Here is a 25,491-nt window from a genome sequence, read left to right as displayed (position 1 = left end):
GGCAGGTTTCTCCAGGGACAAAGGTTAAAAACAGTGTTTCCCTGGGGGGATGGATCCCTCAGGACAGGCAGAGAAACATTCCCTAAACTTTGGGTTCCAACATCTCCCCCTCGTGTTTGAACCATGAACACTGCTTTAACTGCTTTGTTAGAACATTGTTGGATACACTGAAGCAGACAAGGCACAAACTCCATGATAACTAAAATAACAGTCAAAACATACATGCCCAATTTCAAGAGCCCTCTCCACAGTGGAGCGAGGCTCAACCCATCAGGCAGATCATCCAACCATGATCCTCTTTCAACTTTGAGTTTGGTGATACCTTCTTCTAATTGTTGAATGCTCTTGTGTATTGATACTTGCCGTTGTGTCTTCTGGGAACAGTTCCCACTCAGCCCGGTCAGCTCGGGACACAGCAGGCAACAGGGGCCAGCCTCTGATATCGGAGGGATCAGAGGTCTGGCTCGTGGGTCCTTCCAAGGGACCGCGGCGATAAAGGCAGACGGCGGAGGAAAGGGGGCAGGCTCAGAGTTGGGTTAAATCCAGAAAGTTTATTGGTCCTCCGAACGGGGGGACCTCAACCACCAGGGGTGCCCAACCCAGAGCACCTGCAGATCGCGCGCGGGGGCATTTTATGGCGGGGGGGGTATGGGGGGGTGTACAGAACAACCAACCAGGGAAGGGAAGGGTATGGCATACAGAACGAGGGACACATAAGGGAACCAACTATAACAGGGGAAGGGAGGGGCTCCTTTCCCAGGACTAATCACCTGGCCCCCTGGCTAGAACTTTCCAGAAGCCTGGGAGGGGTGGCAGAGTGACAGACAGGGTCCTGGGAGGAGATAAAGATGACAGACAGGGTGATTTAAATAAAACAGGGGGGTGCCAACTGGGGTACACCAAACTTACAGAACATAGGGGGGAGACCCGGACTGAACTAAGCTAACACACTCCCACAGATACTGAATGGTCAGAAAGGTTCATGCAACACATTCCATCAAAGCCTTTGCATCCATGTCCACGCACTAACAAAAGATAATCTATTGCTGCTCTATTTTGCCAGGTTGCATGTCTTACACTTTGAACATCTGTTAACAAATTGCTCAATGTGAGAGAAATGGCATGAGAGTTCTTACTTACCTGACAGCCTAATTGATCCAATTGTTTCAAGGCTGCTCCTGCAGCAGCTTGAAGGAGAAGGAGAGCTGCAGTAAACCTTCTTCCAAAATTCCAAGCTTTAAACTTATCATTACAGTCAGGTGTATATTGATCGATAAATCTTTTTTCTCTATGCTTATGTTCTTTCATCATTTCTACATTAGGTGTTAGTAAAGAATGTTTCCCAATGCTACATGGTCCACCTGTAGGGTTTGATGGAATGGCAGGCCAAACTCTATCTCCACAAATGAAAAAGTCTCCTTGTGGTAATTGTAAAGGGACACGGTTGGGTGCTGTGCGCAAAACTGAGGTGAAATTCCACCAAGATGTTGCATTTTCGTACAATGCATGATTTGGAGTGACATCTGTGATTTTATTTTTATTCTGTTTTGACTCAGGAGAATCAAATATTATGCAAAAATCCATTCTTACTGAGCCAAGGATTTCTAATTCTTGGGGTTCATAGTGTGTCTCAGGGAGAAATTTAGTCCACACACCCCATTCCTCTGTGGGATTCATGAGGAATCGTGAAAGATCTGAAGAAACATTTTTTGGCATTGGCCAATTGTCTACTGGTAAACCAACTAAGCAGGTTGAAAATGGTTTTTCTGGACTTGAATAAGTCAAACAAATGGTATCCAAGCCTGAAGCACTGGCTAATGTTACCCAAACATTGGTCTTTGGTTGACTCACAGGCAGGTTCGTGTTACTTAAGGCAAATAATGAAATAGTAAGGCACAACTATGATACCTGATGTAGTTCCATGTTTTTCTTTGGTTTCTTTTTTCAGTCTCGTTTTGAGACAAGCTAATTGTAAGGATTAAGGTACAAAAGTTATTTCTTTTGCATTCAATTCTACAAATTGGACTTCTTTGGATTCTCTCTTAAGTTCTCTTCAAATACCGTGGAGAGGAGGACTATGTCCTCTCTTGTAAGTTAAAATTTCAATGGCCTTGCGCTTTGTATGTAGTTCTGAATCGTAACATGATCCACACCATGCACTTGTCAACAAGGCTTTACGATACCAACAATTCCCACACTATTAAACTGGCAGAAAACCTAAAGTTCACAGCTTCTGCATATGGGATAAAAGATGTTTAGCATCAGCTGCGGTCCTTCTGCAGTTCACGTCTGCGTGCTTGCTTCTCTGCTTCCAGGGGTGTCTGGGTATTCCTGTGGTTTGTAGGGCTTCATGTTTTTTGCCGGAAACCACTTCGGTCCTGCACCTGTTGGGACACAAACATACCCTTTGCCCCAGGTTATTAATTGAAATGCACTTTCAATTTTCCCTGTCTCTGGATTTCTGATCTAAACCAAAGGGTTTTCCTTTAACTTTGCCTATATGGTGTTGGAAAAATGTTTGATTATAGCCGGATTTGGTTCTGCAAAAGAGCTGTTTAAAAAATCTAAGAAGTACAGTGCTTTATTCAAGCGCATTTGAGGTGTAGCCTCTGCCTCTCCCCTTTTTTTTGTTTATCCAAAAGGGATTTTAAAGGTTGGTGTGTTCTTTCAACAATGGCCTGGCCCGTAGAAGAGTTAGAATTTCTGAATATGTGATGAACACCCCAATTTTTCAATGACGGGTCATCACTTCTGTGGAGTTACTTGGTTGCAAATCTGGGCAAAGTGCTGTGAGAGTTTCTGAGTGTCTTTTGTCCTGCACTTGAAAGAGTTTTCCGATTTCTTGTCCTAAAATGCTTGCTTGGATTGTTGCAATATGCTGAGGTGTGCCCACCTTACTGCATACCTCTATCATGACTTGATGATTCAGAGGTTGCCATGCAAGATTTTGATTGTGTCTCCCATATGTCACTGGCAGTACAATACTATCTGTTTCTGCCATATAAAAGTCTCTCTCTTTAAGTCCTTTTTTCCTGATGCTTTCCCAGTCTGTTGAACCAGATGTATATCTTGAGACATATTTGTTAAATGGAACCAAATCCACAGCAGTATTCTGTGGATTTGTAACTTGCCGGGATACAGTTTCCTCTTGACCGAAGAATCCATGCATTCCATCTCTCCTTCCCCCTCCCGTTTAAGGAATGGGAAAGGGTATCTGTGAGGAAGTAGGGTGGAATGGCTGAAACCGCCATTGCTGGAACTGTAGATGGCATTGGCGTAGACATAGAAGGTACATTTACAGTGGATAAAGGTAGGGTCCTGCCACCTTCTTCCAAGGATGGGGGTTGGGGACCCAGTGCACTATGTTGAGGTAGAAATTCATTAGCACATTCCTTGAGTTGGAGGAAAAGCTGACGTACAAAGTCTTTTGGAAATTGAAATTGGTGTTGATGTGTTGAGGAGCTGGAGTGTTGTTGTTGAAAATGAATTCCAGGAGTGGGCATTGGAAAAACTGGAGTGGTACTTGTTGTGGTATAAAAATGAGGTGAACCTTGCGATGATATAGGAATGCCTTGTGAGGCTGTGATGGTTATAATATTTTCATCACTGAGGTGTTGAGCAGGTACTTGTGGTTGTAAAAGTCCCATAATGTCAGCTGAATGATCTTCAGTAGTTTGTAAAGGATGTGCTGTAAATGATATGTCTCATTCCGAGACTTCCCGTTTAATCGGGATAATATTTATTTTATCTTGTTCTCCTGGAGGAAGAATGGAAGGAAATGTAGGCGGCATCGTCTTTGATGCCATGGTACTGAATCTGAAATATGATTGCATTTGCTGCAGTTCTTCTGTTTTTCCACTGGGTGGCGCTGTTGCTCCATGGACTGACTGTTGAGGGTCTAATGCATGTTTGAAATGAACAGCAGATGGCACCGATATAGATGGGATGGAGGCCAGAGCCACGGTTGTACTGGGGCTGGGGCCTGTCCGTGCCGTGCTTGGCGTGGTGGAAGACATGGACTGGCTAGATGACGCAGCTGCTGTGATGTGGCGCTGGTAAGAATAAATCGCAGTCTGGACCGAGCTATGGGCGCGGAACCCAGAAGTAGGTGGGAGAACGGGGAAGCGGGATCATTCCGGGACCTTCCCTGCAAGACAGGCCTGCAGGGGTATGGCAGGAGTGATGGGTGCCGGTCCCGAGACTGGCTGTGGTGTCAGAGAAGGCAAACTAACATCTACGAGTTGCATGATTGGCCTGCTCGACGGAAGGATTTCAGAAGACCCAGGTAAACGTTCCCCTGTGGCTTGGGCAGTAACGGAGGGTGCACGCAGAGTTGGAGATGGTGAGTGTAGTGAAACTGTGGATGGTATCTTTTCAGCTTTATACCGGCTAGCGCTTGTATTTCAATGCCTTAGAAAGCCTCGAGCAACCCAGAGAGGCAGCACAGGCGATCTAGCACTTTAATAGCTCTAAAATCGGTACCTGTATCAGCTGCAGAGTAAATACCATCAGCAGAAGCAAAGAGGGAGAAATATAGCTCCCTGCCCGCTCAATTCCCTGCAGTTAGAAGCCTTAAAAAAGGAGAGAGACAACTACAGATGTTCACAGGAAAAGCTGAGCCGAGAGAGAGCGGAGCCTCCCCTCGACTATCCTTTATTCGGAGAAGGGGGAAGGGGAGGACTGGGGGCGGACCCGGGGTGAGCGGCCAATCAGACACTGCTGAAGAGTTTGAGTGACATTGGTTTTGCCCGCGCTTCGAACAAAGGAGCTCGGAGCATGTGGCAGGAGCACGTGTCTTTGGGAGGGGGAGGGGAAGCTCAGAACAGGCAGCAACATGAAACCACACCCTCAGAGACAGGCTCTGTCATTTGGGAGACAGCCGGAGTGACAGAAAGGGAAGACCCAGCAACCCCCCTTCCCTCCAATCACGCTTGGATGGAGAGAGTTTGAAAAAGGTCATATCATGTTCTTCTGTGGGACCGATTAAAAGTTTTAACTCTGGGTCTGGCACAAGATGCTTTTTTGGGTTTAGTACGGCTGTCCCCTCCCCCTCCACCGATTTTTCCAACTGCAGGAATGGCTCATCGTCCATTTTAAGAAGGGTGGAGATTTTTTCCTGTATTTTGGGTGGAGTGTCTTCCCCCGGGACTGTGAGAGTGGTATGACGATTCCCTCCTGCTAGCGGAGGCTTTTGGACAGTTTCTGCAGCAAATTTAGAGGTTCCGGGTCTTAATGGAACCGTTTGGAGGGCCTGGGGAGTTTGCAAAGCCTCTTTTTTAGGAGAAATGATTATTTTTGCCTCCTGGATTACTTCATAAAGTACTCTCCCTGGTGATAGCAGACTTGCAGCTAATTTATCGTTTAAAGTTGCGAGATGATAAAGTACCATATTTGCATTTTCCAAAAAACATGGATCATAAAGATCCTTTACTGTAGCATTTGGGTATTCTTTCTTTATCCAGGATAACAAGGTTTCTAATTCCTTTCTGGTAATAATTACTGGGTGTTTCTTAATCATAGCTTCTAAGCTATTAAGTACGTCCATCTCTGTTTTTGAGAGAGCCCATCCCATTTTTAGTTTTGGACAGCTTACCGGCTTTCAGTTGTTTTTATCGGTTCTTGGAGTCCCAGTCCGTGTTCTGTCCAGCAGATCACGGTGTTCTGTCCCCTGTGCACCGGTTTCAGAAGGTCCTGGACTTCCAATTTCCTCCTCCAGAGGTATCCTGTTTTTGGCCTTTGGCTGCTGCCCAGTAGTCTCCTGGCATAGTATCTCAGTGAGGTCCTCACATGGGGCACCAGTTGTGGTGGTTCTCAACCCCCACATGTCCTCCCCAGATGGGGGAGAAAGTCCTTGCCAGGAATAAGAGACGAACAGGACTTTTGGATCTTCTCGGTCTTCAGGTTGTTTATTATATCTTATCAGTAATTTACATGCCGCCAACATAGCATGAAGCAGAGCAAGCACCAAAAGACAAAATGCAGGAAAACTCAAGGCCCTTTTAAAGATAAATTACCCAATAGTTACTAAGTATGTGCATTATTTTTACTTTTCTACCAATGCCTAATGAACTATCTATTCACTGTGGCATTTTCTAACCTATCATTCTGTACTACCAACACTGCAGAAAATGGAGTAGGTGAAGAAGAAGGAAGAGACCTGAAAAATGACAGGGATCTTCCATCTTGCCTTCATCTACTTACCATATTAATAAACCTAAACTCTAAATTTTTCACCCTGTAACAAACTATATATTATGCTACCACCTAACTCACACCCTTGTAGATTCTAATTAATCGCAAAGCCTTGGCAGGTTTCTCCAGGGACAAAGGTTAAAAACAGTGTTTCCCTGGCGGGGTGGATCCCTCAGGACAGGCAGAGAAACATTCCCTGCACTTTGGGTTCCAACACTAACCTAGGGGAGAAGGTACATATGTGTTTTATTGCCAACAGGTCTAGTGTGGATACCTGCCTGACCTGGCAAACATCAATTGCCTCTGAGAAAATGAGGCCCAGTGAGAGGAAAAATGACCCAACCACCATCCAGCCCTCGTGGCCAAGGCAGGAGCAGGAGTAGGACTGCCAGGAACATGGCTGTGACCTGAGGGCTTGTGGAGGCAGCCTGCCAACTGCCTTGTGTCCTACTGCATCTACCATCATGTTGTGATGTAGTTCCTGCTGACCTTCTTCAGCTGTTCCCTGTTCCATGCCTCCAGAGAGACATTCGGTGGTGTTTGGGTCTGCGTTTCTGGATGGTGGACTCCCTCCCGTCTGGGCAGTGTGGCCCCTGAGCTCCAGCTATAGGAGCTTTGGAACGGTGGCCGTTTTCTGCCAAGTGCAGAAGAAGAAGCAGCTCTCTCTCTCTCTGGGAAAATGGGACACTATTTTTGTTTTCCTATGTTATAAATCTTTTTGTCAGTGGCATGGTTGTTCTTGGTGGGTTTTGTTGGTTGTGATCTGTATTCCATGTGTTTTGTCCTGTGGCCAGCAAGTGGCCATGGCGGTCTTAGTGGGGTAGGCTTTACAGGTGGAGACTGTTTTAACATTAGAATACATGAGCCTTTTGCTTAAAAACAAAAAAGGGGGAGATGTGGCATTTAAGTAAAACCTTATAAAATGAAGGCCTTGTTGCCTTTGTAAAATTATGGCTCAGGCCTGCTACTTTTAACAAAGAAGGACTGTGAGAAAAGTCCGTGAGAAGAAAAACAATTAGTTTTTGCCCATGAGAATGTAGTATCAAGAGAAGCAAGAAAGCTAAACAGTAGAAGGAGAAAACAGCAACATATCTGCACCTGTTATTTTTCTGAATGCTTGAATGCTTATGCTATAGGTAGCCAATGGTAGTATATTGAAGTTAATAATAGCCAATGAGTCTATTGTAGTAGTTTAGCAGCCAATGAATCTGTAATATGAATAACATACAAAAGGTGTATAAAAGAGGTTGCTTTGTTTAAGAAAACGGCTTTTTGGCCCTTGAAAGAGGTACTGTCTGTGTGTGTCGTGACCGCCCCAACAGAGACAAGAAGTAGATAATAATTGTTTTCCCCTTTGCTTATGCATGTGTAAACTTTTGCTTTTGTTTTTCTTTTGTTTATTTTCTCTCCACTGTCCTGTTGCAAAGGGAAGTGATAGAGCAGCCTGGTGAGCACCAACTTCACCGGTAAAGCTAGACCTGAGTCATACGTATTTCTTGTCATGTACTTGTGACATACTTTACTGTGGACCTTACATTAATGTTGTTATTTGAACTATTGATTGTTTATATTTTAAATACTGTCTTGTCTCACTGATAGATTAATAGGAGAAAAACAAATACACTTTCTAAATAACAGGCATCCCATTAATAATATAGTGGACCTCTTGCACAATTTAATATGCAATTATTTATTGTAAGCTCATTGATTACATCTTGAGAGTATACATTGACATATATTTGTGAATGGATTGCATTCTCATGAAAGATGCTGGGTCAGTCACGGTGGCAAATGAAGTCCAAACTACTATGGTCCTCAGCCTAAGTGAGTTAAAAAGATAACTAAATTCAGTCCACCAGGCTAGATAATCTTCAACCTCTCTGCTCAGTTCCCTAAGGTTTCAGCTGGCCATGCTACTCCATCTAGCCCAGAGTTATTAAGGCAAGCACGAAGTGTCCAGTTCTATCTTTTTTTTTGTAAAATATTCTACAAATACCCATCTCTCTACAAATGCTGAAGGCTGTAGCTGGCTGTGTAAACAGATCTTGTTTGAATCATTGAGGTAAACTATTAATGTTGTTCTACCTTGCAGTAAGCATATGTCATTGAGTAACATTATTGCTTTTACTCTATTTTTACCTTCCTGCTGTGATTTTGAATCTTTACAACCTCTCCTAACTTATGACCTAGGACTCAATTTAAAAAGCAGATGTCAAAAGAAATTATTTGGAGCAAAAGTGTCAACTATCCAATTATTTTATCTATCATCAACCCAGTGAAGATAATTGTGTAACACGGGGTAAAAGGCAGGCGTTGCACTTCCCTAGCATTTCTCCACTGAGATCTCTGCCCTCCATCCTGTTTGATGTGTCTGTCAATGCTGAGAGCCCTTAGGTATAAATTTTCATTCTACAGTAAATTCATCTTTTCCCAGACACAAGTCATGAGCAGGCAGAAGAAATTTTTGCTTTACATTTCAGGGACTATAGAATTGACTCCTGCCCTCTCACCTTCTTCATCTATCCTATCAGCTCTGCATATGGGAATTTTCACTGTGGTCAGTGTTATTCCAGGAAAGGAAAGCTGACAAATGAGGTAAAGTGTCAGGCAAAAAAAGCAGTCTGAATCATTAGTTGATGTTTTACTGCTCTGCACTACCACTTCTCTAGTATCTAGTGCCAGGTACTGTATGAGTACCACACTGCACAAAGCTAGATCTGACCTGAGGCGGATTCCTCATTGACAAAAATGCTAGGAAGCCACTTGTAGTAAACTGACAGAATCCTTCAAACCCTAAGTGTAACTGAAATTTCTGCCATCATCTCCAATGATGCTTGCTGGGAATTATGAGATGGAGATAAGCAGATAAACACTTGATGATAGTTTAAATTCAAGTGTACAATTGAGAAAATAATTATTTATAAAGATGAAAGAACTTTTTTGTATGTGCTGCCACTTTGAATGACCCTTGATTATTTACACTGTATTATAGAAATATTGTTGTAATCTAACTGTGGATTGTGTCTCCATCCTTTTCTTCATCTTCCATAATCACTGTTTGTTCTTCTTCTGTAAACAGCTTAGTGCCTTAAAAAGAGAAGACCACAAAAACCAACCAAACCAAACAAACAAGCAACAAACAAACAAACAAAAAATAAAGATGAAAAAAGGAGTTGATTTTATATACTACTTTTTAGAAAATATCAGACTATAGAGAATTTTTCAGTTTTCTCTTATTTCTTGATTTTAATGTCGTTTTCCAACATCATGTGAGTTACTCCTCATTTATTTTTGGCATTTCAGTCTCCTAATATTTAGGGAACTAGAATTGAGTCACTGCATTTTTAGCTAAAATTATTAAGCACTCTTAAATACAGCATATTTTTGCTACCTGTAAAAAGAGACTGAAATTTCATTTGGGAACCTGTTTGTTAGAAGGGTTTGGGTAGCTAAATAAGGGAAAGAGCTTGCATGATGAAGCAAATACTGTAATTAATCTTTGTGACTGAAACAGCTTCTGTGGATGTGTATGTGTTTCTTCTATGTATATAGCTATACTACTTAGATTTTTCAAGTGCAGGTGGCAAAAGAGACAAATGTTAAAATACCCACCTGACAAGTGCCATCTCTACTGAAATTATATGGTATCAATAAATTGCAAAAACTTCTGAATTAAGAACAATGTGAAAATAGACCTGGGTTGTAAATCATACCTCCCACAAATCTGTCTCTTCTCCTTTCTCTGTGTCTCTGTGTCTCTCTTTCTCTTTTTCTCTGTTAAATCAGTAAGTCCACCCTTTGGTGATCTGGAGGCTTTTATATGATACCAAGGTATAACAAATATTGTAACTGCTCTCCTCATTAGAAAATAAGTAAGAGTGATGTGAGAACAATGCATTAGGTACGAAACGTTCTTGAAACTTATTTTAACATATTGTGCTGGGTTTGCCTGTTTCCAGTAAAAAGCAAGTGACCTCTATGATGGATTTTATGCCCACATGCCTTCGTGTGGATGTTAACAGTCTACAAACAGGATGAGGGATACCATTGCTTTGAGACCAATGAAATCTCTCCTTTTTAATTTGATCTCCTACTGTTTGCTAGCAAGCCAAGCTGTTTTGTCAAACCAAATTGTTTTGCTTCTTTCTGCATCAAAAGTCCTTTCACAGAGAAGGCTTTCAGTCTTGACAAGGTCCGAAAATAGGATAATACCGCAGAGGAAGATTTTCTTCAAATTTAGAGTCTTTTCAGAGGTGACGAATTAATGGAAATATTGACCTATACTGCCCTTCATTTAAGTTAGCTCCTGCTTCATTTATATGCCGTTCTTGTGAACTAGCTGGTTTCAGTAGCACTATAAGATAAACTGAAAAGCATAAATTAATGTTAATTTGAAACACAAAGGACTTAATTTGTTCAAGCAGCAATTGAGTAACCATTGCTGTTAACATCAAAGAATGATGTCATTTTATGGAGATGGATGTAAATATTCCCCACACAGACTTCAATCCCTATAGGCAACCTAGACAAATACAAATATGTTTTTTTCCTGTTGTCTTTGAAGTTTGGGTTATGTGTTCTCCAAAGGGGAGTGGGGGTTATTTGTTGTTGGTTTTTACATCCTGGACCATTTGAGGAACAGGGAAAACATAACTAATATATGGTTAAAATGTACCTTCAAATGTGTGACAAAATTCAAACTATGTGCATTTGCTATTGAGAGAATGACAGAAACGAATGCAATTTTCAGTTCTTATAAATTATACCTCCAATGACATTTGGTTGCCTTCTGGTGAAGCCACTTTCGAGCACTTGGCATGGAATCAAAGCAGCAAGCTAAGATGCTGCCGCTCTGTAGAGGGCTTTTCAGATCCTGTATTCTGGATCTGTTTTCCAGGGATTAACTGCCTGTGGCAGACTTGTGCCTGTATCGGGCAAAGTAACCTATGTATTTAAATGTCTGAATTCCATTCCCTTCCTATTCTAAGGATGCATATTTACTTTTCAAGATACATACCAACATACATCATTCTGCTGGTTGAAATTCACCAGTGATGGCTCCATGATTTGCTATGAAAAAGTTACTTGTTTTGGTTGAAGGCTGGTCCAATATTTGCTTACTTTCAGATTTATTCCATCAGGTAGCACAAAGAAGCTAAGCTCTTGTGGAACTGCTGCGTGAAACAGAACCTGAATTATAGTCTTGGAGACCAGAGAAGACCCAGCAGGACTATGTGAGCTAAATAAACATAGACAGACCTTTCTGTCCTGTCTCCTTGTTATTAGTGTTGCTGCAGTAAGCAGCACTCAGTGCTACATGGTGTCTCCTGTGACTTGCTAATGAGGACTGTCACCATTTCTAATATATCCCCTTCAGATCCCCTGAAAACCCCTTTTAGATACCAATTAAAGAAACTCCACTTAATTCTAGTAAAAGAGCTTAATTAATAGAGTATCCACTTGAACAGCTGTCCACACAAATAGTTCGTTGTAAATGCAGCTAAAATAGCATATGTGCTATCCCTCTTTGACTCCTAGGACAGTCCCTTAGCCTTTTGAGTGGTCAGAGAGATTTTCTGTCACAAATAGAAGCAAGTGAAATGTACCATATAAAATGAAGAAAATTAATTTCTCTACTGGGTGACATGTGGTCCAAGTGAGAAGCAGAATCAATTTTGCACCTTGCAAACACCCAATCCAATTCAGAAATGCAGATAAAGAGAGGGGGCTACTAAATTAGTTATCTGAAATCTCCTCTACAAGGTTCAGGCTTCTAAATGTATTCAGCCTTCAAACTTCTACTGAAGTGGCACAGTTAATATTATGCCATATCCATACAAATGAGTAATGAGCAGATGTCTCTTTCAGTGGAAAGTTTTCCTTCAGTCAGCCAACAAATTGTCCTTCTGAAGGGATTAGATCCAAAGACAAAATATAATCAGAATTCTAGTGGTCTTTTTTTTCCATATCACTTGACATTAAATGGCTTGAATCTGATCCAAGCCTGTAGTCAACTCTGGAACACTCTATTGTCATCCCCACTTAGCAATATATAGTCCATTAACTAAATTAATGGTCTTCAGGCCTGTGGGTTTGAGCTAGAATGTAAATACATGTGTAAATATGGGAAAGCAGTTCCTGAAGTGTGGCTGCCTGAGGTTTGCTAATCAGATATAACTAGTAAAACCAGTTTCAAAGCCTCATTCTCATAGCCTAGAAAACCAGTTAGGAAAATACCACACCCCCATTGAAAACCTCTGGGTGAGAAGAATGGAAGTTTAACCATTCACCTCTTGCCTCTCCCAACTCAGCTGCAGGAGTTGTCCGTAGGCAGTCTGTAGACACGTGCTAGCTTGTTGTTTTTCTGATTTGTAGCCCAGGAGTGGCTTAGATCTAGGTGGCACCTGATAAATAGATGATTTAAGACAACTTCTTCTGCCTAGTTTCTAGCTTTCTAACAGAAACAGTCATGTTTCTGTGAGCAGTTGTTCTAGAGTCTAGCCAAAAATTGCAAGTACTTGCAAGTTCTGTTGGAAATTATGGTTACATTGTATTTACCCTCTGCTTTCTTTAGTCAGATCCCTCAGCAGATATTAACAGAACAACCTACCAATCCTTAAAATAGATCTGCAGGATGCAGATATAATTCTGCATTTCATATTACACACAGCTAGGAAAACAGAGGTAGGGAGGCTAAGTGATTTATTTAAACAGCAAACAGAGAAAGACTAACTTAAAAATGTTTCCCGAATCAAACATGCTTCTCACTCCTTTAAACCCAGAACTTCCAAACTGCATTCAGTAAAGCACATTTTCTTCACAAGTGATCAGAGGCATCATATAAAACAAAAAAATACTTTCCTAGTGTTATACAAATCACTACTGTTTTGACTTCCCATTTGTATTCCCTTTCCATTGCTTTGCATTAAAATGCTGATTTGCCCTTGAAATCGCTGGTGGTCCACGGAAAGTTTATAACCTCCATCTCTGGGTTACATTGCTCTCTGAGCTTTGAATCCTGAACTCTACTGGGAAACTTTGGAGTTCATCAGTTAGCAAAGTGATTCATTGGTGTTCCGGTTTGGTAATGATCTTGCTATTGATTGTGGTAAGCATCTGACCCATGACTAGCATGGGTCCATCTGAGAGCTGGAGGCCTCTGTTTGGGTCTTACATTTCTGTTGTCTCTAGCATCTGCTCTAAAAAGGCTATAACTAGATAATCAGAATTACATAAATATACTTCTCCTTCATTACTTCTTAATTTAAATAAGAGAGGGGGCATGATCATAAATCACAGTGCAGCTTTATTTAGCGTATGTTCCTGAACTCTTACTCCTGAGTTTACCCAAAAAACAGGTTATCTCTATTCAAATGATCCATTGTAGGGATTCCCTTCCCTTTCCCCTTCCCCTTCCCCTTCCCCTTCCCCTTCCCCTTCCCCTTCCCCTTCCCCTTCCCCTTCCCCTTCCTCTTCCCCTTCCCCTTCCCCTTCCCCTTCCCCTTCCCCTTCCCCTTCCCCTTCCCTATTGGCATGCTCTGTATGTAGTATGTATGTATTGCATGTTATGCTAGAAGCACAGAATTATCTTTAAGGTGCTGCTAATGAGAAGTTCACTTGCCTTCCTCAGTGCATGTTAGGGATTGTGGAGTGAAGAGGGGATTAATCAATACACCTTTGCTCCAGGTTGTTTGAGGCATTTTAATGCTGGTGACCTAAAAATTTCTGTGTGCTTAGGTTTGAAAAGCAGGGTACTAGTTGGCTTTTCAAAAAAGTAGGATTGCAGTTTGCAAAAGACAATCGAGTGACCAAATGCCTTTTCTTTCTCCCTGTCCTTTCTATCCCCAGAGCTTGAACATGGGTTATGTAATAGACTTTTCATGAACCCCCACTGCTATTATATATTTAGACCAAATAGGTCCAATTCAAGATCTGCTAAGTACACTGAGCAGAGAGCAACCTCCTTTCAGCCTTCCAAGTATATCTCTGACACAAGCCACTTTTTGCTTTAGGAGGATCTTTACCTAAGTTTCTTACCTATTATCAAAGGTGGAATGTGTATTGCAGGTGTATCTTTTCTCCTGGGTTTTTTCTGCTCCAGTTCAGTGATTTGAGAGACTGGACTCACTCTCTCTCTCTGTGACTTCTCTGTGATACTGTACCTTTTCAGCAGATTATCAGATGAGTCTGAAAGTATGCCTGCAAGCAAGAAATAAAGAAAATGCTACTTTAGCCTATTTACTTTGAAGAAACTTTCACCTGTGTAACTTTCCCTAAGACTACTCTAAAGTACAGTAGCACAACTGATCTGCTGCATGATGTACCTACCCTCCATTTCTTTCAAATTAATTATATCACATAGGCTCTAGAAAATGATGCTATCATAGGCCAGCTGGCTTCTGATTCTACAAAATGCACTAAATTACAGTCCATCAGAAATCGTGGGACAGATGAGTGTAATCTCCTATTCCAGAACCTTAGACATTTTACCACAGTAGCTTAATCACACAGATAATCAAGACGTTAGTTGGGAACAATGTGACCATACAGAAGCGGCTATTTTAACTAGTGAAACAATGTTTTCTTTATGATATGACAATTGCAGGAAGAAAATGCAGCTCTCCAGCCTCTGAGCTGCTCTTTCTAAGAGAGAATTGCTGATGGAAGATACCGCGAAAACTGAACAGAGTCAAATTCAGTATCTGGATTACAAATACTGAAAAATCCCAGTTGCTTGTTTTTGACTTGAATTGTTGTAGATATACAGAGAAGCATACAAGTAGTTACTAGCTAACTCCTCCATGTATGTGCAGCATGGGAAGAAGAACTCAATAATACAAGAGCACAGCTCTCTCCCTGGAGAGTATAAAAAGGAGTGCTTGTTAGCTGAGAGTGACAAACATTTATTCCCACTGCTGTTCTTGGATCATTAGGTTTCAGTGGCAGTCTCCTGCTTATTCTTACTTTCTCCAGGTTGGTGGCATTTGGCTCTCGAACATCTGTATTCGTGCCACAGCAGGCAGCATCCTACAAGGAGCCCCTTTGTTGCTGCAATGGTTTCTGTCTTCCTGAAGCACCTACCCTTTGCCAGAGTCCCCATATCACATGAGCCCTGTGATTTCCAGGAGGAGCATCCTGCAGTGGTTTGTGTGCTTCACTGGTCTACTCCCAGTCTCATTCCCATTCAGCCTCCCACTGTGCACTGGTTGTAAGTTTCACGAGAAAGTGCAGGGGCTGGACTTGATCCTTTTGGAATTTGGACCATATCCAATTGGGACATCTAGCATGGCTCAGCAGCTGCTAGTAAATACACATCATTTCACACATAAATGTAACATCGTTTAGCAGCAAAACTATGAGCTCCACAGGAGCATGTTTTTCAGAGCATAAACCTACCCACCTTGATATTTCCCCAAGTGAAAGCAAACCCTTCAGCTAACACACAATGTCTTTGAGAAAGTTACACTCTGTTCACCTGCCTTCCCAGGTGCACATGCATGCAGTTGTGTTCCTGTCTGCATCCAAGGGGACATAACTGAATGAACGTTCTATGGACTTTCACCCAGCTTCAGTCCCCAGAGATGAATTGGGATTTCAAAGTCAAGCGATTTACTGCTCACCTGTTAGAGGTGGTGGAGTGTGCAATGCTGGTGTATCTTTTCTCTTTGGCTTTTTTTGCTCCTGGTCAGTCTTCTGGGAAGCTGTGAGGGTTTTACCTTTTCTTGGTTTTTTTTTGAGGTCACAGCTCTTAATCAGCTGCTCTGAAAGATCTTCTGAAGGGAAAAAATATAATAGAAATTGAAACTTAGGGGAAGTAATAAACCAGATGGTGAAAAGAAACACTTTGATAATAGTGCTTTAATCCAAGTAAATTAAAATGCCCAGGAAGAAAAATCTCTTAAATATTTAAAAAACCAACAAAAGAGACCTCTGTGCCACAGTACATTGGAGTCAGGTGACTTAGGTGGGCCTTCTGTGTTGTTGGCAGTAGACATAACACTGAGAGAGAGAGTTGTGGGCAGCTTGTGTGTTTACATGTCAGAGGGAAGTCTGCATTATTGTGTGCAGAGGTTCCATGGCCACCCCTGTTTCATCCAGTGGCAACTGTGTAGATTGTGTCTTCAAGAGTTACAAGGGCAGTTTTGTGAAGGAAAGTTTTGCTTATATAGGGTCAGTCTGAGGTACTGCTAAAATGAGCCAGCCAGCCAAGTGTTAGCTTTATTTCCAAAGGTACTGAGCAATTGGTATTTGCTCTTTATTTACGTAACATTACGCTGGATTTTTGTTTTTCCTTTGAAACAATCCTTTACTCAGATGACTCAGAGGGTCAACATGACTTTTTCTACAAGGGTCTGTATTTCTGGGTGTTTATGCAAGCTAAAAATACCGAAGATAGCTTGTTGTGGTAGTACATCCCCCTCCCTGAACTCCTCTTCAGGTCTGCTCTGCAATCTCAGCAGCTTCTGACAAGCCTTAGTTGAATCAGCTGAGTGGTGAAGTGCCCCTTAACTGTGCCAGCTGGGTGGTGAAGCATCCATGATCATACTGGGTGCTCTTGTATGGTAAAGGTAGGAACTATTCTGACCATACCAGGAACATCAGCAGTCCAACCAAGGTGAGGAACAAAGGAGAAGCAGTCATTCTTATTAGCCTTGGTAAGTAATTTACCTCAGTTGTAGCCCAACTGAAATGGTACTATTGTTAAGAGACCTTTTGAAAAAAATGAATTGTAGCCTGAGTGTAATAGTACTATTGTTACTGGACATTTTGGGAAAAATCATCTTGTGACGCTACAAACAGCAGCACTAAGTAAGGCTGTTTGAGCTCTCCTGGAACACAGTGGGCCTCTGAGTGGGATGCCTCTTGGAACTTACAAACCCTCAAGTTTGCAATACTTGAAAGACCGTAGCTGACAACGAGACCTAGGCAGATACCACTGCCACATATACATACTCCTTGAGGTGCAGTCCATGCCTGTTGAGAAACACCTAAGGGATTTGATATGAGTATTGCACTGAGCCTGAGGGGAATTTTTGATAAGTACCTTTACACTAGTAGATATAGATTTATACATTTTTTTTTCATGTGTTCATGCAAGTGAACAGATTATGGTATGAATGTTGTTATTTTGAGTATATAATTAATTCTGCTATAATTGTAGCAAATCCCATTGAATTACTTTAAAAAATAATAAATTAGTCAATGATTAAGTGCTTTTGCACCCTTTTCTTATATTCATATGCTCTGCACCCTTACCCTCTTGCATCCCCAGTCTCCATGTAAATCATTCCAAATTGCTTCTAAACCAATTTACTTATGTATACTTTGTCTACACAGTAAGTAATAGAATGAACCTTGCCACTTAACTCTGTTAAAGCTGAATTCTCATAAATTCATAATAAAACCTGCTTTTTGCCAATAACCTTGATGATGATTCTTTAAGCATTTTAACCACTCATTTGTGAACCTCTCATTAGTATCATCACAGAAACCAATGCTTCAAATTCTTAAAAGCTACTTGTTTGCCTTCAGCTGGGCTCCCCACACCCTTACCCAACCCCTGACTGCTGACTTGGATGCAAGCACGACTTTGTTCCAGACTCTCACACTATTTAAGGCAGCTGTTATGTCTGTGAGCCTGCAGGTAGATGTGGGAAGGATGGCCTCTGGGTTAAGGCCCTGGAGATGTGGGCTCTTTTTCTGGCCTTCATAGGCTTTCTTCATAGTCCTAATGAGGTCATTTGCCCTCCCACTGTTTCAGTTTCCCAACAGTAGAATGAAACTCCTTCTGTATGTATTTAAATGAGCAATTTTATGGACCAATTATGTTTGGCATATCAGCAGTTGTAAAAATGGTGTCTGTGGCTAGAAATGCCATGTAGCAGAGACAGAACTAGGATACCTTCCTTGCAGTACAAATAAACAAAATTTATAAAACCTGTGGTGAGACACAATTTTTTACAAGGAAGTGAAATTGCATTTGTGTTGCATTATTGTCATTGCAAAGGTAACAACGAGCAAACGGATTTTTGTTTCTGGGTTTCTAAACCTTCAGGATAATTTTGCAAGATAAGAGTGAAATCATAGCACTTGAAACACAGGTAAAGACCATGGATATGCAAAAAGCATATCTATCAAGCATGAAGTCTGGTATTCAGGAGTGTGGCAGAGCAAAGACAACCCTGTAAAGGGTAAAAGTTGTGTGAAGTAGCTTCAAAAGGAAACTGATGATGAAGGAGAAAACATTTTTAGAAAGCTGTCCCAAGGATGGCAAATGGAATGCTTGAAACCTTTTACTTAAATTGCATATGGAAAATATGGTCAGGGAAAGCTCAGCTATATCCTAGCTTTCAATTTATTGTGGTATAAATAAGAAACTGCTCTACTTTTTCTACCAGGGAAAAGATCAATGACTTTTTCCGTTCTCCTCTTTAATTAGCTTCACTCTAGTGCTTCAGCTGATATTTATATGCAGGAAAAATGCTCTTTGTCTTTCCATCTGGCACTAGAAGTGTCAGCAGAAGGTGTAATCTATCTGTTTTCATGGGGGCTCAGTTGTATTGCTGGAGGGGAAAAATGGACACTGGACAGGACTTTATGATGTGAAGGCACCACCCTCATTAGTGCAATGACATCATCAAATAACACTTACCTAAATGGTTACACTGTGAATCTTGCTTGTCCAGTCTGTCATCTGGGATATCAAGTGGCTGAACACATTCTGTTGACATCATTGAAACAGGCTTTTTTCCTCCTTTAAAGATACTACATCACATTAAAAAAAAGAAAGCAGCATGACATAAAACTGACATATTGGTGTTACCTAACAACTGTTGAGGAGTTCTTGTCTTCCAGCAATCTGCGGACCTGATTTTTCACTCACACATGCTGTGATGCATTTATTCACTGCCTTGCTTACACACACAGTAACCTGTTTTTCCACCTACCTTGCTGTAAGCAACCCACACTAGCATGGATTTGTGCTACGGAAGAATACTGACTTTGAGCGTACAGAAAGTAATATCTCATACAGAAAGTGCTATCTCATACACAAAGTAAATGCTAGGGAATAGGATGTTTTGTTCTGGTTTTCTTCTCCATTTTTTCTCAACTGTAAACTAAGGATCATATTTGGTGTTTATTATATGAACCAACTTTAATTATGAATTCTGTTGATTTAGTCTTATAAGTCCAGCTCCACTAAGAGACCTCACATACCCCAGAAGAACCAGGTGTAAAGTGCTGCCTCAGAAAGATGGCCAGTGCCCACAGACCCCAAAGCCATCATGAAGTAAACTTACTCATCACTTTGGTAAGAGCATGGGAACCCATTTCACACAGCTGTTTAAGTGTCCATACTCTGTAAGTCTCACTGGATTTCTGTTTGGGCTATTTTGTCCCCCTTTACTTATAGCTGCAGTGGGTGTTGAAGCCCATCCTCATCCATCCTACCATCTGAGCTTCCCCAGCACCTTGCAAGCTGAGATTTGATCCTGGGGCTGCCACAGATGCCACCACAGAAAGAAGAAAATGAGATCATTTTTCACTGCTGATCATTTCTATGGTTGCTTAGCAGAAACTCATCAGAATGACAAAAGCAATGTTAAAGGGAAGCAACCTTCAACCTGAAGGTGCAGTCCAAGTGATCTCAGTATCTGCCTTCATCCAGCAACAGCTGTGGTAGTTTCTTATTCACAACCTCTGTTCTCCATTTTCAGGGAATAAGAGCAGACAGTGACTTGCTTGTAAGGAGGAGAAAGGCAATGAGGAAAAGAAAAAAACTGGAGACATTATGACTAGTAGATGAAAGACAAGTAATTGGGAAAAAATAAAGGAAGGGGAGGGAGAGAAGGAAAGGCAAATAAAAGAGAAAGGTAAAAAAAAAGCAGCTGGAGAATAACAATGAAAAGGAGGATGGGCAAATCGGAGACTAAATTATGGGAGTTTGGTTTTATCTTGCTGCAGGAAAAGAAATTACCTTATTGTTTCTCTGTAAATTGCAATGGATTTTTGCTGACAAGAAAAAGAACAGTAGGAGAATTAGTCTCATTTCCATGACTAAACTTGCATCTATGTATAGAACCATTAATCCTTGGGCAAAATCCAGTCACAGAAATATTTGTACAAGAAAGTAGGAAAGGTTGCACTGATGTAGTTCTTCAGAGGATGGAAACACGTGTCTTAAATGACAGTGATTTAAAAATAAAGGGAGTAACACTGCCTGGCAGCGTCAAATTTGACTCAATTCGTCAACATCAAAAGTTGAAGTTGACTGATACTGTACATATGGGATTAATTCCCTTATGTTTCACTATTTAAAATTAACAAAAATTTGTAATATTCTGCAAATTATTAAAACCTTACAGAATCAGGCCTAGATAAAGGATTTGACCTCCAGATGTTCACTGTAGAACTGTTCCAGTCCAGCCTCACATCTGTGCTGAAGTGTTATACTGTCTGAAGGCTCATTTGCCTTCACTGCAAGAAAAATCCTCCACTTGGGAAAACCCTACAGAAAGAAATCTTTGAAGGCACCTTAACATGGTATGGTTGTTCTGTTTATTCACTGTATAAATAAGCTATAGCTAAGGTTTAAAATGAAGTAGACATAATTTTATTTAATACAGAACTTATTATCTGGCCATATGAAGGCCTGCACTACATTTTTTGATTTGAGGAAGTTTTATTCTTCAATTCCATTTTATTTTATTGGATTTGATTAGGATATGCTGGCTAAATATTATGACTGTAGGTAAAATGTTCTTTTCTGAAGAATACCCTATTTACAAGATTTTCAGTAAAACCAGGGATATAATTTCAGACACTGTGGACATTTTTGTTTGTAACAGGTTTGAGGCAAAAAAAGGCTGAGGATAGATACCAAAATTTAAATGTAAAATTGGGAGTAAGTTATATTTGCTGGAAATGGCTTATAAAATATAGTTAAATTTGGTTATATTTCAATAAGTTTCTCATTGAATTATTTCACTTAATAAAGATTAAGCTTTGTAAAGAGACTTAATATAGGATTGGTGTATGCCGATTATTGAGAGAATTGCTTCATTATTTCTTCTTAATATGGTAGTTTGAAAAATATTATTCTAAAATACATCTCTTAGATCTGTGTTCCTATTTTCATAGTCACACATGCCAAACCCTTGGCATCTTTGGTGCTTTAAAATGTTTTACAGGCTAACTTCTGACACTCTTCTTCCTTTTCTTTTCTAAGTCTACCCTGAAGGCAGCATTGTCTTGCTTACAAAAGTGTTTCTGCAATGCACTTTGTGATAGTCTGCGTGACAAAAGAATAAAAAGATAAAAATTACCAAAATATATAATGGATTTTGGTATCTTGGGTGTATATACATTGTGTACAACGTATGGATCTGTGAGTGCTGTTACATCCTGTCACCATGGATTATGCACAGAGCTCTCCTTCAAAGGAAAGTTGCTGTATGTGAGCATTGTAATGGTGCTTTCCCAAACCACTAAAATCAATTCCTGCCACTAAGGAAACAGATTCCCCAGTAACATCTTATGTGGGAAGGTAGCCTGCTATGGGGACTATATGAGGTCATTAATACGGCTTTACAAATTGAAGCATGTTCTCAGATTTTCATGCATTAAGGGCAACACTTTTCCTAGTGTTCACATTAGCACAGTTTGCACTCTCTGCTTGCCATCAGTCACCTTGGTAGCAAATGCTTGCTATTCATGTGATGAAGTAAGGTGTTTTTTTCTTGCACTCTGTTATGTCTCTTGACATAATGATCCACATTCATCCTTTGTGCATCTGCAGTGGTTACATCGGAGGTCTAATTCACACTCAGTAAAAGATACTTCCTGAGATGATATAGATTTTCCTATATGATTTAGGATTTAGTTGTCATTTGGCCAGAGAGTTTGGTACAGTGCAGCTAGGCTGTACCACCCTCTGCAGAGATATGTGCCTAAATGAGAACCTCAAGTCTCTTATTTCTGGGAAAAGAGAGAGCTGATAGACACCTGGAATGCTTTCCTGAAAGTTGAGGCAAGTTCTAGCTTTGCCTACATAGTTCTGAGTTGCTCCTTGTTAGAACTTTTGGCATTAGATTGGCTCTACTTACAGACAGAGGAGGGCAATGAATGATAAGGCAGACTGAAAAGTGCAGGTATTACTAAAAGCTACTTCAGCCTCCTGTGAATGAGGTCTCATGCTGAATCACTGTCATATAACAGCATGACTCCTTTGGGCATACACACTTATAAGACATGGTGATTCAGATGAAAAATATCTGAACTTTTCACTTTCTGGGTATCAGCTTTGAATTTTTATATAGCTTAAAGCACATACTAAAATCTTTTCAAAATTCTCAGTGGCTGTACCTGCTTGATTAAAGTGCCCAAACAAAGCTATCCTAACATAGTTCTAAAACAAACAAATACTTACAAATAATAGGATTACTCCCTTTCCTTAAATTTTTGGTTTCCATAACAAAGTTCACCAATGCAGACAGTTCCAGGCTTCAATTAGGTAAAAATATTTCACTAGAGACAGATAAAGAAACCTGTTTTGGTTTACTATTTTAATGCACAATTGGCTTAATGTAGATGTTTGTCACAAGTAATCAGCCTAGAGTTTAGGGAATACTCAGTACACCTACTCTCACATAAGATGATGTAAATCTTTCAAGGCCATCCGATAATGTGACATTGAAACCAACTTGAAATGAAATCTCAAGAGAAAAACCTACCTTGTAAGATAGAAAACTAAAGCTCTGAGAACAAAACTAATGGGCTGGACTTATTTTTCATTTGATCTTGAACTAGGTACGGAAATGGCTTGGGGGGAAAAATCTCCATTTCTTGTCTTCTCTTAGGGTTTGAAGGGTTGTAGGGGCTATGCAACTACATGGAATTACATACCTATGGATAGTTGTATGTAGTCTGAAGGGGCAATGCAGTTCTCAAGTGAGTCACCCATAGGTGATCATTCTTACCCATAAGATGGAGAAATGAAGTTCTGATACGCAATTCTTACAGAAGTTTACAGGGGTTATGTCGGCATCAGTGTCAATACTCCTCACCATTGTACATTAAGGCTCGTGATTTCTTTGTATATTGAATACTTAGAATTTCTGATCTGGCCCTTTATAAGGTATCCACAACCTGTGCTTCTGAAGACTTCAGTAGACCATCTGGTACATGTGGTACTGTGTGTGGATGTTTTTTCTTGTTCAGGAGAGTATTTTGTTTCCATCATTGACAAAATTCTGAAGAAAAGCATGCTAATTTACAGAGTATGCATAATTATTTAAAAAAACCACTGGCATGTTGACAAGGATGCTACATAAATAAAAGTACTTTTGAGAGGAGCATCCTTGTTGAGTGACAGCAGTCAATCTGAATTTAATAAGTTCATTTTGATAGTTGGCAATAATGTTGCCACAGAAGCCTGTTTGGCCCTGTTTACTTATCTTCTGAAGCCAGAGCAATTCCTAAGAATATAGAGAGAAGCAGAGGAGGAAACAGAGGCAACTAGGGTCCTGTGGTGGTACTGTGTGCACACTTGTTCGTCCACATTCTCATAGGCAGGGCCTGGTCTTGCTGCTGCTGGTATACTCAATAGCTGGAAATGGAAGTATGTAGGAGTATCTTACAGGCTGCTGCCAAATGCAGATACAAAGCAGAGGCTGGACTTCATTAGTTACAGTCCAGCCTGGACAAAAAGCAGCATTTTGCTGCCCTGCCCAAAGAGCTGCTCTGGCCATGAGGGCTTGCTCTTTAAGACTGGTGCCTTTTTTCCCACCAAGCATGCACTTACAGTTTCCTGGGGGGTTTTGATTATTAAATTATTTTAAATTGGTTTGCCCCTTCCTGTCTGGTTGCAATGAGCACATGAGCAAGCAGGGACAGGCAGGCTTCCAGCATCCTTACCTGTTCCTTCTTCCCTGCATCCCTAAACCTATGAGGGAGGCAGAGAGAGAGACCTGTCATTCCTTCTGTAGCATGCCCTCTGTGGAGGGCTCTGTAGTGTGAGTAGGCCCCTTATTTGCTTGAAGTAATTTACAAATGCATAAAGAAGGAATAAGATATTGGATGAAGCCATCTTGCACACACCTGCCCTATACAGAAATAATGTGAAACAGGTCAGGAGTCAAGGAGAATGGTACAACATCTGGCTGCATTTGGCTTCTTCTATCTTCACTCAGCAGGCAGCCTTGGTATCTTTATCAGAAAACATGCACCTTCACCCATACCCCATCCTGTCCCAGCCCCATTACAACTGCTTCCTGGCACATCATGTGAATAAAGCAAGATTACAGTGGTCAGAGTAGAAAGTCCTGCAAGTAGAAATTCTCACTGTTACTGCTCTGCACTCCAAACCTTTAATTACAAGTTTTACTATCTGTTTAACACTACTCTGTTGGAGTGCCTTCGAGGGTACAGAAGACAGCTTCATGCTAAAGCACAGAGTTTCTTCTTCAGTTATTTAGGCACTAGGCTGCTCTCCACAGGCATATAGTCAGATTACTGTGATTTTTACTTTTATAAAGCATATTTAAATCTTCTTAGCAAATACTTAGATATTTGAAAACCTGGTCTGAGTGCCTCCTTCTACCCAAAACTTTTGCTACTGATAATAGCATGGATGGAGAAGTACCACAGAATTGTCTGGGAGCAGTTTCTTCTCACAGACAGTGTGCTTCTGGGTGCTATTTCAAAAACCCTGGCTGGTTTGTGGACTGATTCTCACTTCTAGCCATAAACTTGTAAAATAAATAAAAATATTTATTTGTTTGATTGAAAAAATGTGAGATACATTTGCACAGGTTCTGGTCACAAAGCTTTTGTCTTTGGAGATAATAAAAAATAAAAAGCCTTCCCTAAATTTTCCTTGAGGTACAAATTAACCCCTTGCACATGCCAGACTTAGTAATGAGATAAGAAGCCTCTATACCAGTTCCCACTTTGCTGACTTGCATTTTCTGGTGGTGAACTGTCCCAGCAGTTGAAGTTATTGCTTTAGTTTTCTCTAAAACACTCTCCTCCCCATTGCCCTAGCCATAAATTCCAGACTCAGTTTGGTCATACCCCAACTTTCCCCATATGGGATCATTCCCAGCCCATTCCCTATGCAGCGGGGACTCTGTGCTTTCCTGCTTGACCCCAGAGGTGATAAGGAACTTGCTGGTGGTGGCTGCTAAAAAAAACCCCAAAACAAACAAACAAATCCACATGCCCCCTCAAATAAAAAAAAAAGAAAAAAAGAAAAAAAGAAAAAGTAAATCCAATCCAGAAGCCACCAGCCGGGGGGAA

General features: G+C 40.9%; 2 protein-coding genes and 1 long non-coding RNA gene across 9 annotated transcripts in view; 2 read left to right on the top strand and 1 right to left on the bottom strand.

The window, feature by feature from the left end:
* The window catches only part of PDE1C (phosphodiesterase 1C), a 417,412-nt gene that overhangs the window by 352,326 nt on the left and 39,595 nt on the right, over positions 1 to 25,491 (top strand). The gene's annotated exons all lie outside the window — the stretch shown is intronic.
* Positions 9,169 to 18,951, bottom strand: PPP1R17 (protein phosphatase 1 regulatory subunit 17). The gene is made up of 4 exons (XM_069007864.1): positions 18,845 to 18,951; positions 15,813 to 15,965; positions 14,230 to 14,391; positions 9,169 to 9,279 (listed from the first exon to the last, which is right to left on the bottom strand). The coding sequence occupies exons 1-4, from the start codon at positions 18,924 to 18,926 to the stop codon at positions 9,200 to 9,202; spliced, it is 477 nt and encodes a 158-aa protein (XP_068863965.1). The 5' UTR covers positions 18,927 to 18,951; the 3' UTR covers positions 9,169 to 9,199.
* On the top strand, positions 16,731 to 20,412 carry LOC138106724 (uncharacterized). Its single transcript, XR_011149083.1, has 3 exons — positions 16,731 to 16,847; positions 19,374 to 19,504; positions 19,607 to 20,412. It is a non-coding gene; the product is annotated as an uncharacterized lncRNA (long non-coding RNA).

Source organism: Aphelocoma coerulescens, chromosome 2, assembly GCF_041296385.1.
Source record: "Aphelocoma coerulescens isolate FSJ_1873_10779 chromosome 2, UR_Acoe_1.0, whole genome shotgun sequence".
Lineage (NCBI taxonomy): Eukaryota > Metazoa > Chordata > Aves > Passeriformes > Corvidae > Aphelocoma > Aphelocoma coerulescens.
This window is presented reverse-complemented; position numbering and strand designations above follow the sequence as displayed.

What these genes read in the sequence shown, in the direction of transcription:
- PPP1R17 (XM_069007864.1), bottom strand. Translation starts at nt 18,926, where the DNA reads ATGATGTCAACAGAATGTGTTCAGCCACTTGATATCCCAGATGACAGA. An exon ending in TTCACAGTGTAACCATTTAG is followed by an intron (nt 15,966 to 18,844) that starts GTAAGTGTTATT and finishes TTTTCCCTTCAG; the next exon opens with AAGATCTTTCAGAGCAGCTG. An exon ending in CACTCCACCACCTCTAACAG is followed by an intron (nt 14,392 to 15,812) that starts GTGAGCAGTAAA and finishes TCTTGCTTGCAG; the next exon opens with GCATACTTTCAGACTCATCT.